Below are 14,935 nucleotides of genomic sequence, written 5' to 3'. Positions count from 1 at the left end.
GAGGTGTTGCTAGGAGACTATTTAGTAACCTTTTGAAGCCTTCGAGCCTTGTGGAGACCCATCTTTCCCTTCAGCTGCCTACTTTACAGAATGGGTCATATCCACAAGGACACCCACCCACTCAATGCCCTTTTTGAGCCATCCCTTAACATGCCTTTGGAAAAGCCTAGTGTTCCTTAGCAACGGATAACTTAATCCAAATCAGAACCCTCAAAAGCTCTGATCCAAATGACTGAGAGAACAGTCTTTGCCGAACTGGTTAATGCTATTTAACTTTGGAGTCGCAGTAACACATCTTAGGTTACGGCTGTTATTTTTGCACATCTTTTACCTTAAGGAAAATGTCACAAAATTAAAATGAAATAAAATCATCCACAGCCTAGCAATCACAATTGCTAACTTCATTTCCTACTTTACTGTAGATGGTAGCATTCCATGGATACCAAAAAAAAAACAACAATTATGCAGTTCGATGTCTTTATTTCACGATTTCCATGTTTTTTGTTTTTGTAACAATGAATTTCAAGCTTTGAACAAAAGGACCACAACATTCTATGTTCTGCTGAACATCTTGGCTAAGGAAAGAGCCTGGCATTCAACTACCAAGCTGATGGAGGACCACCTACTGTAACTCTTCACGAGTCAAAGGTTATCTGAGGGACTTGAAACCGGAAATCCTTTCACTCTTAAGGAGGTGGTAATATGATCTGAAGTTAGGCTCCATTGCCAGGTGAAGACCCTGGTCCAACACCCTGAACCATGTTCACTAGACTGGCCTTGGAGAACACAAGTCAAGAACCACACTAGTGCAATCAGGGAGAGAACATGGGACACACCACACAGTGCACAGCCCAACTCATCAAATGAGATACATTAACCAATGTAAATAATACAATTAATAATAATTACAAAAGTGGGTGTGCTTAATGCATGTCAAAAATTTATTCCTTTGGTCAAGTAAAAAAAAAAAAAATCTAAAGAGCGACGTCTGCCCTCCCCCTCATAAGTGGTGTGTTGTTGTCGCTCTTCCTCCTTGTCTTCAGTCAACCAGGTCTGTGAGGCTCTAAGGCTGCGGAGAACGAGTCAAGGCAATACGGTCATGGTGCCCCTGGTGCTCCATGCTGCAGCATTCTGGAGGGACGAGGGGGTGTAGGGATGGGGGGGAAGGGGTGTAGGGATGGGGGGGGTGGAGGGAGGGGGTGTAGGGATGGGGGGGGGTGGAGGGAGGGGGTGTAGGGATGGGGGAGGGAGGGAGGGTGTAGGAATGGAGGAGGGAACGTATCAGGAGGAGAGGCCAGGGTGTAGGGAGGGAGGAGAGCGCAGGGTAGGGTGGGGGGTCCAGGAGAAACGAGGGAGGAGGGAGGTGCTGTCAGACACCGGGCGAGGGGGCGTCGGGGTCAGGCTCGTTGTTGTAGTTGTTGCTGTAGTGCTGGCCGCCTGGGGGCTGGTTGGGGAGGATGTCCAGCTCGTCCACCTGGGGTCCAGGGTGCATGACCACCAGCTGGTCCTGGGGAATGTCTGCGGCCGCCGCCGCCAGGTTGGTGATGGACTTGCTCTTCACGCACTGGAAGTCCACGTGGCGGCTCTTGCCCTCCTCCTTCTCCCAGGACATCCTGATGAAGGGCCGCTGGACATAGTTGTAGATGACCTCTGGGCGACCCCCCGGGCGCTTCTTCACCTTCTCCTTATACGTGGGGTAACCTGGGAGGAACAAGAGGAGCGCAAACACTCAGATCACAACTTCAGAAATACAGAGAGTCGAGTTTTCATACACAGTACCAGTCAAAAGTTTGGCCACATTTTCCCCAATGTGTGTACTGTATATACACATAAGTTTATATCGTACCTTCAATGCCTAATCGGATTTTCTTCAGTCCTCTCTCCTTCAAAACGGATTTGGCAACATCTCGGTTCTCTATGTACTTGAAGAACCGATACAGTTTCGTGCTGTAGATGACTGAAAAGACAAACAGAGAGGAACATTTAACAAACACAAAACATGATGAGTGCGGTCCCTGTGTGCGTGCGTGTGTGCGTGTACTGACTCTGTGAGTACTCCTCCCCCATCTGCGGTGGGTACTCCTCGTCCCAGTCCACCACGTCATCGTCCGTCAGCACCACCACGTGACACTCCCTCTCTCCGCTCTGGGCGCTGGCCACCATCAGGGGCAGCACCATCTCCTCCAGGTAGAACTCAAACTGCCGCCGCGCGCCGTCGTTGGACAGCTCGTGCATCAGGGCACCTGGACAGCACGACAGCAGGGCAGTCAGGGGATGGGTACTACTTGTCGACACACGCACATGTTCTCTGTGAAACGGGCGCCCCCTAATGGGTTGACAGGGGACTGTCGGGTCAAGGGAGGGGAGAGGGACTCACTGAGGTCTCTGCACTTGATGGTGCTGTAGTCAAAGGAGATGCACAGATAGTCACATGCCTCCCGGAGCTCTGGGATGGAGATTCCATCGGGGCAACGGATTATCCCAGATTTGTAGTAATCCTGTCAATTAGAGAGAAAACAAACAGCCATTACAGATGGGCTTCGCCTACTTAAAATACACCCACGCAGTGACGCATCCACACAGTCTACCTGCGCAATTGCAGCCCTTTCCATGCGTCCTCTCCTAAACACAAAGAGGCAGTGCCGTGACCGCTCAAAGATGCAGATCTCTGCTACCCTGTAGACTGTGGACTACACAGTGAGAGGTGCAGCAGGACCGGAGCCTGTGCTCTGCAGCTGCCTGACTGGAAACAGTCCCCACTCTAATCAATCCCATTCTCCATGATCACATCAGCCGCCTGCAGCCAGACGGATTGATCTCCCTGGTTAGTCTCAGGACTGCTACTCCGAACAGTGTGTTGTTCAGCTCCCATTCTGTTACAGTGCTACAATAGTTCACCCTGTCTCACTGCTATAGTACATTCTGAGGATTCCGTGTCTTTGCACACATTTCAAATCATGTCCACGTTTAGTTTATCATTTCAGGATAACAATGCATAGCCAGGACAATAGACCCGACAAGAAGCCAAGACCGAGGCAATCCTCTTAGGTAGAATGCGCTGGTGTGTCGAGTGAGAACGTGGGACTGACCAGGATGGCTCTGAACACTGTGGAGCTGATGCCCTCCGCCACCTCGTACTCTCCCTTCTCATTGGGCCGCGTGAAGTTGTGTTCCCTTCCCGATCCAAACATTCTAGAAAACGCACACACGAAGAGGTCACTTCTCAGTTTGGAGCACACCTAACACCTTCTCACATCACTCTGCCCTCCACAGACATGGAAGGCACCAGTTCACAAGGTTGAAAATGATCCCCAAGTATTTTTTCCATAAATTCTTTTAACAATGAGCTGAATACAGAAAGTAAGCCATGACGGTGAGGCCAAAGAAGCCGAAGGTGAGGGAGGTGGGGGGGGGGGGGGGTGTCTCCTCACCTGCCCAGCATCGTGTTAGGCTGTGCCGTGAAGATAGAAGGGTCCACCACGAAGCGCGTGTTATCCACGATCAGAGTGACCCTCTCCGAGGTCCTGATGCTGCGTGTGCCCACCACCTCCTTGGCGTTCTCGTAGACAAACACCATCTCCCCCTGGCCCAGGCCCAGGCTCTTGAAGGTGCCCTCGGAGCTGGACAGGCTGCTGTGGCGGCTGCTGGCCACCCCGCTGCTGCTGCTGCTGCAGCTGGAGCCGCTGGGGGACAGCCTCTGAGGCCGGGGGCTGCTGGGCCTGGAGGACGGGGCCCCCTCCCGCTCTGGACGCGAGGGGGAGAGATAGAAGCACAGTGAGGACTCTCCCGAGGCACTCCCTCCGGATGAGACGGATGTCGCCTTGCAAAAAAAAATGTGCACCTTCAAACCCTACCGGGTAGAAGGATTCGAAAAGGATGTTCTTTTTCCGGCGTTTTCTCTACTCACCACTGTATTGTTGGCGTGTGGGCGACGTGACGTTCCTGATGCAGGGCGTGAGCTGGCTCTCTCCCCTCTCGTGCGAGGAGTCTCGGGAGCGGTCGCTGGAGCGCCGGCGGTCGCGGGAGCGATCGCTGCCCCCGCTGGCCCCGTGCAGGCTCATCTTCCCAAGGTCCTCCGGCCGAGACGAGCGAGACTGGGAGCTGAGCAGGACGGCAGATAAAGCCTCCAATTAAGTTACAGTTCCTCTCTCTCTCTCTCTCTCTCTCTCTCTCTCTCTCTTCCCCCGCTCTGCCCCTGTGTGTTGTCCTACTATTACAGCCCGCAGGTCACACGGATCTCTGCGGCAGCAGTGAAACTCAAACCCCCAGTCTGCTGTAATTGGATAGACCCTCAGGAGCAGCCTGACTGTCAGCAATGAAAGGGTGTCCTGGCGGGCTGGCGTATTCCTAAAAATCACTGTTTACATCCCGAAGATAGACATTGCAACACCTCCAGCATGACACACTGCCTAGATGTCGGCTAGGCACAGGAACATTTACAATACAAAAAGATCAGGCAAAGACTTCTGTCTTCACAGTGAGAAAGAGCAAAAAAGCCTCCATGTAAGGCAAAGTAAAAGATACACCGTGTTCGACGGTACTGAAAAAATTGAATATTGAAGTGAGTTTAAAAAGCCCTTTCAGCGTAGGCAGACCACTCAGCTACTCTACTGCCTACATTCCTAAAGGAAATAGCGGTGAAAATGTTGGAATAGATGGAAAACAGATTTTCCACGTCCTGTTCTCTTTATAAGCACGATCTCTGCGTGTCCGAGAATAAATAACAGCACTCAAACTATTCAAATATTAATCATGTTGTCAAAAGGACTCACTAAAAGCTGTGTTTTTACACAAAAGAACCTCCAAGTAAAATGTGAACCAAGACTGACCAGATATATTCTAGACCACTGCTATACCATTCCATGACAGTCTGTGTCTATACATTTAGAGCTATCATGATGACATTGTTATTCGCCAGAGTACCATTTCACGTCACATTGAAAACGCTTTAAATACCAGTTGTAGCACGATTACACTAACTTGATTCCTCACTTTGTAGATGCTGAAAGCCCGAAGGAGCATTAGGGGTTATTTCACATCCCCCACAGCCTATGATGTTGCTAGTTGGCTACATACCTCGAGTGCTTGCAGAGTTTGCGAGGTCGGGAGGTTTTTCTTTCCCAGTTCTCTGTATCACTGGAGTTGCTATCATAGGACTGTAAACGTGCTGCCATCACCCGTGCATTGAGACATCCAGTATGGATTTTTTACCGTTCATATCCTGACAAAACAATGATGCAGCGGATTAGCTCGGTTTGTACCGAGTGGGCTACAGGCAATGTGTCCAGAGTGACATAGTTAAGAGGCCATAAAGCAGAATAACCCCTAGATTGCAAAGACAATTTCAAGCCTAGTTAATTCTACTGTACAGCTCTTCACCAAGTTAGCGTATAACCGTGACATGACAGGAACAGCTAGTAGAGGTAGAGCCAGCTACAATAGTATAGTTTACAGGGCTAGCTTTAAGCAGTTAACTGTCATCCAAGTTATCACTTACTCACTTCTCTGGCTTCATTCACTCTACTCTAGACGAGCAACGGTCCTACCTTCGCTAGCTAGACACATAGCTAACCAGTGGGCTAGGCTAGCTAGCGAGCGTTAGCTTGCTAGTTGAGGAGGCTAACCATGACATGTATCCACTTCAAACTTACCCAAAACAAGTTTACAGCCTTTTAAATTCGGGTATTCTCTGAGTCATATGAAGCCAGAAAACGAACACATCCTCCAAATTGTCATTTGAAAATGAAGAATATTAAAAGAACAACGTATTCTCTTGTTGAAGAATGCGTCTGCCTTGAACATTTTCCCCTAAAAGGAATTGTTGTTCCTCTAGATGCCCTCTATTCTCGCGAGATGACATGTTTCCGCTTACGTGTATCCAGTTTAAATTTTGTCAGATCAATATATTATTGCTGATAGTTTCTGGAACACTGGCACATTTTATTTACAAAGTGTCAGTATTATTCTTAAGAAACACTGTGCCATCCTGTACTTGACAGCATCTTGTCAGATGAGTAGATACGTGGTGAAGTCCTCCAACAGGTTTTCTGAATATCAGAAGTTTACGGTAGCCTATACTACACAGTGCACAGTTTCACTTTGTAATACAAACAAACAAAAACAAATCACATGATAGTTAAACAGTTGTATTCTGTTTATTACTTAAGTAAAAAATATCAAGGTGGGATACATAAAAAAGTAATCACTTTATGATTAGGAAATTTGGCCCACATTTAAAAACATTTGTAAGCTTTTACAACTTTTACAACAACTAAACTTGTGATACATTAAAAAAGTATAAGAAACAATGGCGACAAATTGTAACATGAGACATGTGGTTGTTACAAAAGAGCAAGAGGTCATCTATAATTGTTTTATGAGCTACCTGTTCTGAATGTTTTGATTTGTTTTTTGGTCCTTGCAGTGTCCATAGAACATATTTTCAGGCATGTGTGTTAATTCAGATCCCTTGAAAAATAGTTATCAACTCAATAAATAAGATAATAAATAATCATATAAATAGACAAAAAATACAGACATAAATACAATCAATAAATACATAAAATAGAAACATTTAGGTAAATTACCTAAATACATAGTGGGAGTCCTCAAATATTAACCTTCAACAGACTCCTATGTTATAAATCATTAAGTTTCATGGTAAGATGCACAGTTTTAGTAGGAGGTATTTCCTTGTGTGGCCTAAGACTTCATAAAAGACAAACCCCTTGAATGGGCTCAACTGGTGGCCAGATTTGTTCCCATAAGATCATCAAGATAGAGATTACTGATTTTCCCTGATCGTCCATGGTGGGCTTTGGCGTGTGAGGCAGCAAGTATATCCTTTAACTTTGACTGCAGCCAGTCCTGTCTCTCCCCCACCTGTTTGTGCGCCTGCATGTTGTGCATGAGCTGCACCTCACTGATGGACCTTTTTCTGTTGATAAGTTGAACATATCAAGTCTTTAGTAACATCCTGTCTAAAGTCAGAAATTCTGTAGAAGTACCAGTAAAATAAAATTGTGTTTTGGTAATGTAAATGTGAACATACCTCATGGGCCTTGCATCTGTGCGCAAACTGGAGATAAATAGTATCAAAACAATTGTGTCCAAGCATCTGATAAAAAGCATGTTGATCTCCTGCAAACATTTGTAGAAAATATTGAACATAGTAAATATGAGTTTATATTAGGCATATTCAAAACATGAATTCTTATATTTATACCTTATATCATAAAGATAGTTCTACTTCTTATTTTCATTGCTAGTAAATGCTAAAGAAAAATCTCACCAGTTTGTCTCTGTCCTTAGTTCTAGAATGTTTGGTTCTGTTGTATTCCGCTGAGGACGTCTAGTCTAACCTGTTGATCAGTCTTTCATGTACTTTGAGAAAGTCTCTCTTCTTTTTATACGTTGCCCTCCCCGTGGTCATTGATGAGCCACTTTCATTATTGATGGTGATGTCACCCCTTCAATGGCATCTGCATGACGACACCTCCACCAACACTCACCACTAATTCAGTTTTCAGCACCTCTGCCAAGTGCCCTGCTGGTCACACTCCTTTTGAACCTGCTCCATGTTCGTCCATCACACTCCATAAGGGGTCTTTACTAAATAAACCCAGGGGGAAGTTTGGGTAACAAATACAGCTTTTTTTCCTTTGAACCAAGGATATGTGAACTGAGTAATATAGTATGCTGTCAATCAGTGTAATCACAGTCAATCACAGTGTCTGACTGTCATCTAAATATAGAAAGTCGTTTATTATATGGTTCACTCCTTTGCAAGGCTGAAAGGGGTAAATGAGGTCTTGAAAAGGGCTGTTAATAGACAACACCAAAGCAGAGGCACAATTGGAACCTTCAAGAAAAAATATATGGTCAGTATTGGCCAGGACAACATCACCCTGGAGAACACGACTGGCATTCGGACCCATTAGGAAGGAAAGGAACTAAGAAGTGCACTCCCTGGCCCATGACATGCCAAATAGCACCCTGACTTCATGTGGAACGTAGTTCCCAGTCTATGACGTTCAAACTGCACCGTGAGTTCAGGCTTAAACGTTTGTGTCCAAAGAGGTACCCTGCAGTTTTCCCGCACCGTAAACCGTACTTCCGATAGAGCTTACGATCACAGTGTGAAAGATTCAACTGGCTTTACTTTTGGTAGCAATAGTGAAAAGGTTAAGTGCTGCATATCCATCTCACTGAGCAGCTTCGGCACCATATCTATAGCTGCTGGTAGGTCAGCAGTTGGAGCTGGGCCTACCTGCGCCTAACATGATGTATGGCCAGTGGATAACCTTGTCATGCTGTCACAGGACACATTAGGTAACCATGAGAGAAGTTTTCTAAATGTGGCAGAGGAATGGCTATGCCATGACAGAAGGAGCGGGTCCCTCAAAGGACCCAGATCCACTTGTCCCAATGGCACTTCATAGAATATCACATGCAAGGGACAGATTTCCTTATAAACAGTGTTGTCTTCTATCTTTTATTTGTTAGCATGCTGCTGCTGATGTGTTAAATGTGAGCAGAATAGCACTTTTGACTTGTCCTCAACTCAGTCACTTCTCCATATTCTGGATGTAGTGTATGGAAGCGTGAACGACAGGCAACACTGGTTTAGACCCCATACTCTAAAGGTCAGAGGTTGATTTGTGTTATTGCTGTCATGTTACAGACATCTTCTGTCAGTGCTGATACAAAGCTGTCCTGCCTGGGGTTACCATCGGGTAAGAGAGGTAGTGGGACAGCAGGAGAGAGGAGGTAAGACGCCACAGTGTGAGCCAATGCTGAGATGTTTCTCTCCAAATGCCATACATGTTGCATGTAAACAGCTGAAAGTGCTCCGCACCTGTGTGTTCTCCTGGATAGGCTAGGCCTCTCTCACGTGTGGTAGAGACCACCAAGTTGTTCTGACTAGCTCATGTGGGCACAATGTGAATCATGCCACTAATGGTATGCTGCTACAGTGGAGGGCCGGGGGTCTCAAAAGGGATTAAGGTGAAGAATTGCTTACAAACCATTAACTTGGGTCACCCTCATGTCACAATGACAGCAATGCCCATAGAAATCACGCAGGTCCCTTTCTATATTTGTATCTGGGAGCTACATAAGCAGAATATAATTTACTATTCATTTAACATTATTTAACAGAACAGGCCATTTGCTCAGGTTCCTCAGGGTTGTGTGAATTTTTAATGACTTGATGAAAACTGCTTTGACTACAAATCAAATGAAGAACTTAGTTTTGTATGTTTTGGAATTTTGATCTGAAATTATTTAGTCAATATTTTTGTCAGACAGCTTCAAATGTTAAAATGCCAACATTAAAATGTTACTGTAACATGCATAACATAGCTTTACTACGTACAGATGCACAGGTCTTCTGTGCTGTATTGTATGTTTCTGCATTGCCGATGTAGTAGTCATGGGGCCTGTTCCCAGAACATAAACACTGCTCTAACCCCATTGTATCTGCAAAGGTATGGAAGGGCATACAACACTTTCCTTGAAACCTATAAATGGATTTCTATTTTGTCATGAATTAGGTCACTTCACTTGTATCATCACTTGTATCACATGGCCCATTATTGCCTGAATGATGAATGCTTAGTACATGTATCAAGTGTATTCTTAAGGTAACAATGTATCTCTTGAATAGGTAAGAGTCCAATGGCCTGCAATGACCAGCAGCACATTATAAAATACTTTTATATCAAACTCTTCTAGGCCCTGCCAGCAGCATGTCAAGAAAGCCATTTGCCTGATCCACATTTCCTCATTGTGGAAGAGAGATACCTTTACTAACTTCCATCCATCACACCTATCTGCTGTTCCCCGCTATCTGAGTGTCGACCACAGGTGCTGGAAGACTCACATTGGGACCTATGTGGCCTTATGACACACTAAGGCTTGCTTCACCTCAAGAAACCACTTTAAACTGTAGTGTCAACATGAGCATTGAACCCTGTTTTGGCATCAGGGAATTAAATGGAAGATGACTTTGTGGGCTGTGACTGCCTATTTCTGTCAAAGGTTTCATCTCATCATTCTTATTATGCTGTCACAGATCTCAAACTCACAAAACGGTTTAGCAATGCAGCTCATGCTTTTTGAAGCTTGTGTAAATTACCACAGGGTGGCAGTGTGGTACTGTATTGTCAAAGTTATTGTTCTTTAGGAGTCGGGAAATAATGGACTCAAGTGACTCAGGGCTTTTAGGGATATTGTTATTCCTCTGGGATCATAAAGCTATTTGTCAAAAATCTCATAAAACAATGTTCACCATGCTGATTTCAGACTAGACCTGCATTGAAATTACATGTGAGAGGGAGAAAGAGAGTACAGTATGTGTGTTTGTCTATTTAACATGAGCAACTTCTTTTGTAACAGTATAAAGTGTTTGATTATATTCTGTATTCCTTAGAGTATTTTCGAGTTGTTAATTTCAACAGGATAATGGAAGACACAGGATATCAAATATAATATATGACAAATAATAATAGGCCTGCTGAACCATTTCTGCCACAGCTTCCTGTCTGCTAACACTCAGGTGAAACCCCTCTCTTTCCTCTTTGTATTTCCTGTCAAATTGCAACATCTAATATAAAATATAATCTTCTGCTTTGTATTAGGGGCTCATGTTTTCTCTGTTCCCTGCTTCTGGAGGTAAATCTGCATTTCAGGCACCATCGTTAGATTATGTTAGAATTCTGCTGAAACTGCAAAGAAAGCCTTGGGATGCTACACTAAGAAGAATAGAAATGCAAACAGGCCAGTGCTCAAGCACTGATGTGATCATGGATGTCTTCCAGGAGTAGCTTCTCAGAATGAAACCTTATCTGTGAGATAATGAAACAGGAGAGTACTGGTACTCATAATGAGGAGGGCGGTCCAAAAAATACAATGATTCACCTTTCCACTTGATTTGTCTCTTGAGGGCAATTCATTTGCAAGAAGACATATAATACTGACATAGATACAAGACTCTAAAATACAAAAGCCTACATAGAGCGCGAGTGTGTGTGTGTGTGTGTGTGTGTGTGTGTGTGTGTGTGTGGGGGGGGGGGGGGGGGGGTCATTGAAAGTTGCAGACTTGGGGAACAACAGTGGTCCCAAATTGACTGTCCAAACATGGAATTACAAATGAAAATAAAGTGCAAAAAAGTGCTCACAAGAATAAAGTGCTGAAATACAGCATGGATTTATAAACACAACTGGGTTTTAATTAATCCCTGACTAAATTATGTCAAATTATAAGGATTATGGATGGATTATTATTGACTACATTAACAAAACACTGCTGAACTTAGATTTGTGTTTTTCCATTCATGACCCGAATGCTGATGTCCTTATCAGGTTCCTATGACAAAGACAACACTGCTGTGTAAGGAGAAAGGGATAACACCTCTGGGAGACTGAGATCCTTTTTCTCAACTACCTATGTGAAGGGGTGTTAGACTTGTCACCTGGGGGTTCCCTGTGTATTGTTTGATGTGATATGAAAAGGAACACTACCAAGGGGCTTGAGGGTGGGAATGAACCCGTTTGAGAAAGAGGAAGATTCCTTTGGCTGTATCTCTTGAAAACAGAGAGATTATGTATTCTTGTGCTCGTAGCCGTCCTGCATAACGCCAATCAGGTATGACAAGAACAAATTGAGTTCATCCATTTCTTACTGTATTAAAGATTGTGGTGAATATTTTATTTCCCAATGATGTATCATCATCATGTCAAAAGATGAACACACAAGCACAAATGTGTATATAGCATATTTAGATGCAATTCCATTCTGAAGTCACCAGATGTCCCCATGAGTCTACAGAATGACCTTCACTGTACAGAACTTCATGTCTGATGCACTGTCATATCAGTGACATAAGATCCAGTTTTCTCTGTGTATCAGTATATCTACTTATTTGATTCTTGGTTGAAGCCAATCCCGCACACTTATAGCTTGACTTCAGTTCTGTCAATGTAAAGGGGAGGTGCTCATGATCAATAGGTGTTCAGTAATTGGAATTCTGTTGGTGAGGAAAGCGGCTTGCTTGGTTTCGATTGGGAGTCCAGACATTATGTAGTTGTAAGATTTATGATCTTCTCCCCACACTCATTCTTCACATGAATTAGCAATCTTGCCGCGTGGGAATGTAATTAAGAAATCTCACCAGACAAACATTACATTTAATTTTTCCATACAGATTCCAGCACTTTCTCCAAAGATCTAAAGCAATACGAATGATTGAATGATTGTTATGTTGATCAATTTCAATTTAAAATGCTGATTTAGGCTTTAGTATAATGACGGTAAGGCTACTTGTGGACTAAAAGAGCCATCAAGCTCTGCTGCTGGGAGCATGAAAGAGATGAAGTTAGAAAGAACCTGTATGAATAAAGCACTTTATTTCTGCACATCTGGGAGTTCTGCTTCGACCTGATGATCCCTGTGTGGTTCATTGTAGATGAAGTGTGTGAGGGAGTTTTTTGACAACAAAGACACACAAAGACACACACATACACAGATGCACTCGTACACACACAAACACACACACACACAATGGTGAACGATGATAGGCAGGCTCTCTGACAGCTAGTAGGCTGAGAGATGGAGATTCAGTCTCTACAGAAATGGCCTGTCAAACACCTGACAGAGTGACCTGCCTTCCAACAGTCGCACCACACCTCAACCCATCCAAAGTTACTCATCTGTAGAAAACTCTCGCCCAATAACCTTTTCTCCACGAATGGGGGTGAATTCCGATATACAAACCCTTACATTACCCCCCTTCACAATAGATACATCTACAACTCGCCAGTTAAAGATTCTCTCAGTGAATATTCTGGATAGGGATCACTTTAGGTGTGACATGATGAGTAATATACAATACAAAAAGAGAAGCAAATATAATTTAAACATATTTGCTACACACAGACATACGTTTCCCCAGATCAGCCATTGTCACTTTAGAGCAAAGTGAGCCAAATTGCCCCACAGCTTAGTAACACAAGCACATGTCAGATTGATAGTCAAGTGTCTCATCATGCAGGGGACAGTTCTATCATGATTGAAAGATGGTGTTGGGTGATTAATCTCCCTCAGTTACCCACCATGAATGGATCCCTGATTGAAGCGCTGGTGTATCCAAACTTAGAAACACCTGGGCTAACTGACTTCTGTATGGAAAAGAAGTCGGGCAGCAAAGCGGCATTTTCTTTCAAATGTAAGCATAGAAAGCCATAGTGGCGTTAGGTGATCATTGAAGATTGGGCTTAAGAACAAGGACAAGTTTTATTTTGGAAAAAGGTTTATGTAAATACATGGAAAGCAAGGAATGTAGCAGGAAAGATTATTTTTGTGTGTGATAAGCATGCTTGTATTTTCTTGTTTTTGCATTTAGAGTGAAATCTTCTCTGCTATCCATAATTGCAAAGAGAGAAATGTGCCATCTCTGGCCACTGGAATTTAATACCAGGCTGTCAAGTGGTGTTTGATCGATATTAGCTGTGGACTGAATCTTATGACTGAGTCTAAACTCTAGATATTGATCGGGAAGGGTTTGCTGGCGTGTGTGGAATACTGAACCTGAGAAGTTGCTTCACACACTGACTGCAGCACATGCTTTTTTGTTCCGTATATTACAAACCATTACTTTGATGACTTTGTGACCTGAATTTCACAGAGCACACTGTATATGGACTCTGGACGGGAGTATTTCTAAGTCTAAGTGGTGGGAAGCTTCTAGTAGGTTGCCAATAATTATAGAAGCTGTAACTATATTTGTATTATTAATTATTCAAACCATGAGACAGCGACATTCTTTGGCAATTTGAGCATCAAACATGAATCATATGTTACTGCTTGGAACAGTAGAACCAATAAAACATGCTGATCAGGACACACAAGTCTATTTGACTACTCAGCACACTTGTAACATTCCCTGTGCAATCATACACTGTTTGACAACCATACAGTCTTTATACCCGAGATGTGTAAGCGAGTAAAAATGTGAGGTCAATTTGTTTATCAAGTTCTGAATCCACAGTCAGAAAACTCATTTTCTGGTAAGAAAGGGGTTTGTGAACGCATGGTCATTTCAAAAGAGCTGTCAGAGCACAGAGGGCCATTGTCTGGGGCATTGGCAGTGAAATCCAGGCACACACTCTGCAGCCAATCAAAATGAAACAGGAGTGTGATGGCACCAATTTTCAGATCAAGTAAGAAGCCACTGCCTGGTGATGTTGGGTGTCTCTGTCAGTTTGAGGTTGACGGTAGAAAGTTTACCCTCTGCTCCCAAGTGGCTCATCATGACTGAAGTATCAATGCTGCCTGCTCCGAGACCTTCGCTACCTAGCGAAAGCAGAGTAAGAAGCAAGTAAATCATTGTCAATCAGTACATGGAGGTAATGCTTTCTTTCTGAAAATGTATGATTTGAGACCTCTGAATGAATATAGAAAACGTATTTAGAAGCAAATAGACCACCACTATAAGTCTGTGCTCAAAACGACATTGCAGGATTCAGCTTAAAGATGGAGACGAGGAGACAGAGAGGTGGGGGGAGAAAGAGAGAGAGAGCACTGGGGAGCCTTCAGTAACCAAGGTGCCAGGAAGGAAATACAGTGATCTGCATGCCTTTGATCATGCCTATCTGTTGGGCTACAAATTAGGTTAGCTTGCTGCAGACTGACCTAATTTAGATGGGACTGAATATTTTAGCCTTGAATTTTGGATGTCATGTTCAAAAATGTCCATGATTCAAGTGTCCTACAACCCCAGAAATCTCATATTTTGCTTTTAATATTACTCAAACATTCTTCCAGAAGTGAGACCCAGATTTATACCAGTATACTATTGATTGGGGTGCCCACGTCACTGAAACTGACTGTGTATTTCACGATTCTTTTCACAGGTTAACATGCAACATGGATGTC

General features: G+C 43.8%; 2 protein-coding genes across 3 annotated transcripts; both read right to left on the bottom strand.

Annotated features, from left to right (window-relative positions):
• Positions 1-469: 469 nt before the first annotated feature.
• btbd10b (BTB (POZ) domain containing 10b) lies at positions 470-5,845 on the bottom strand. Of its 2 annotated transcripts, XM_062470582.1 has the most exons (9): positions 5,652-5,845; positions 5,077-5,221; positions 3,908-4,101; positions 3,432-3,744; positions 3,090-3,192; positions 2,378-2,498; positions 2,046-2,243; positions 1,847-1,957; positions 470-1,701 (listed from the first exon to the last, which is right to left on the bottom strand). In XM_062470582.1, exons 2-9 carry the CDS (start codon positions 5,172-5,174, stop codon positions 1,370-1,372), a joined length of 1,470 nt encoding a protein of 489 aa, XP_062326566.1. In that variant the 5' UTR covers positions 5,175-5,221; positions 5,652-5,845; the 3' UTR covers positions 470-1,369. The 2 variants fall into 2 exon arrangements, with proteins under 2 accessions (XP_062326566.1, XP_062326568.1); XM_062470584.1 differs by lacking the exon at positions 5,077-5,221.
• A 304-nt stretch (positions 5,846-6,149) lies between these two features.
• Positions 6,150-7,432, bottom strand: pth1b (parathyroid hormone 1b). The gene is made up of 3 exons (XM_062470585.1): positions 7,292-7,432; positions 7,052-7,140; positions 6,150-6,937 (listed from the first exon to the last, which is right to left on the bottom strand). The coding sequence occupies exons 2-3, from the start codon at positions 7,129-7,131 to the stop codon at positions 6,739-6,741; spliced, it is 279 nt and encodes a 92-aa protein (XP_062326569.1). The 5' UTR covers positions 7,132-7,140; positions 7,292-7,432; the 3' UTR covers positions 6,150-6,738.
• Positions 7,433-14,935: the final 7,503 nt, after the last annotated feature.

This window comes from Osmerus eperlanus, chromosome 10 (assembly GCF_963692335.1).
Source record: "Osmerus eperlanus chromosome 10, fOsmEpe2.1, whole genome shotgun sequence".
In the NCBI taxonomy this organism is placed as follows: Eukaryota; Metazoa; Chordata; class Actinopteri; order Osmeriformes; family Osmeridae; genus Osmerus; species Osmerus eperlanus.
This window is presented reverse-complemented; position numbering and strand designations above follow the sequence as displayed.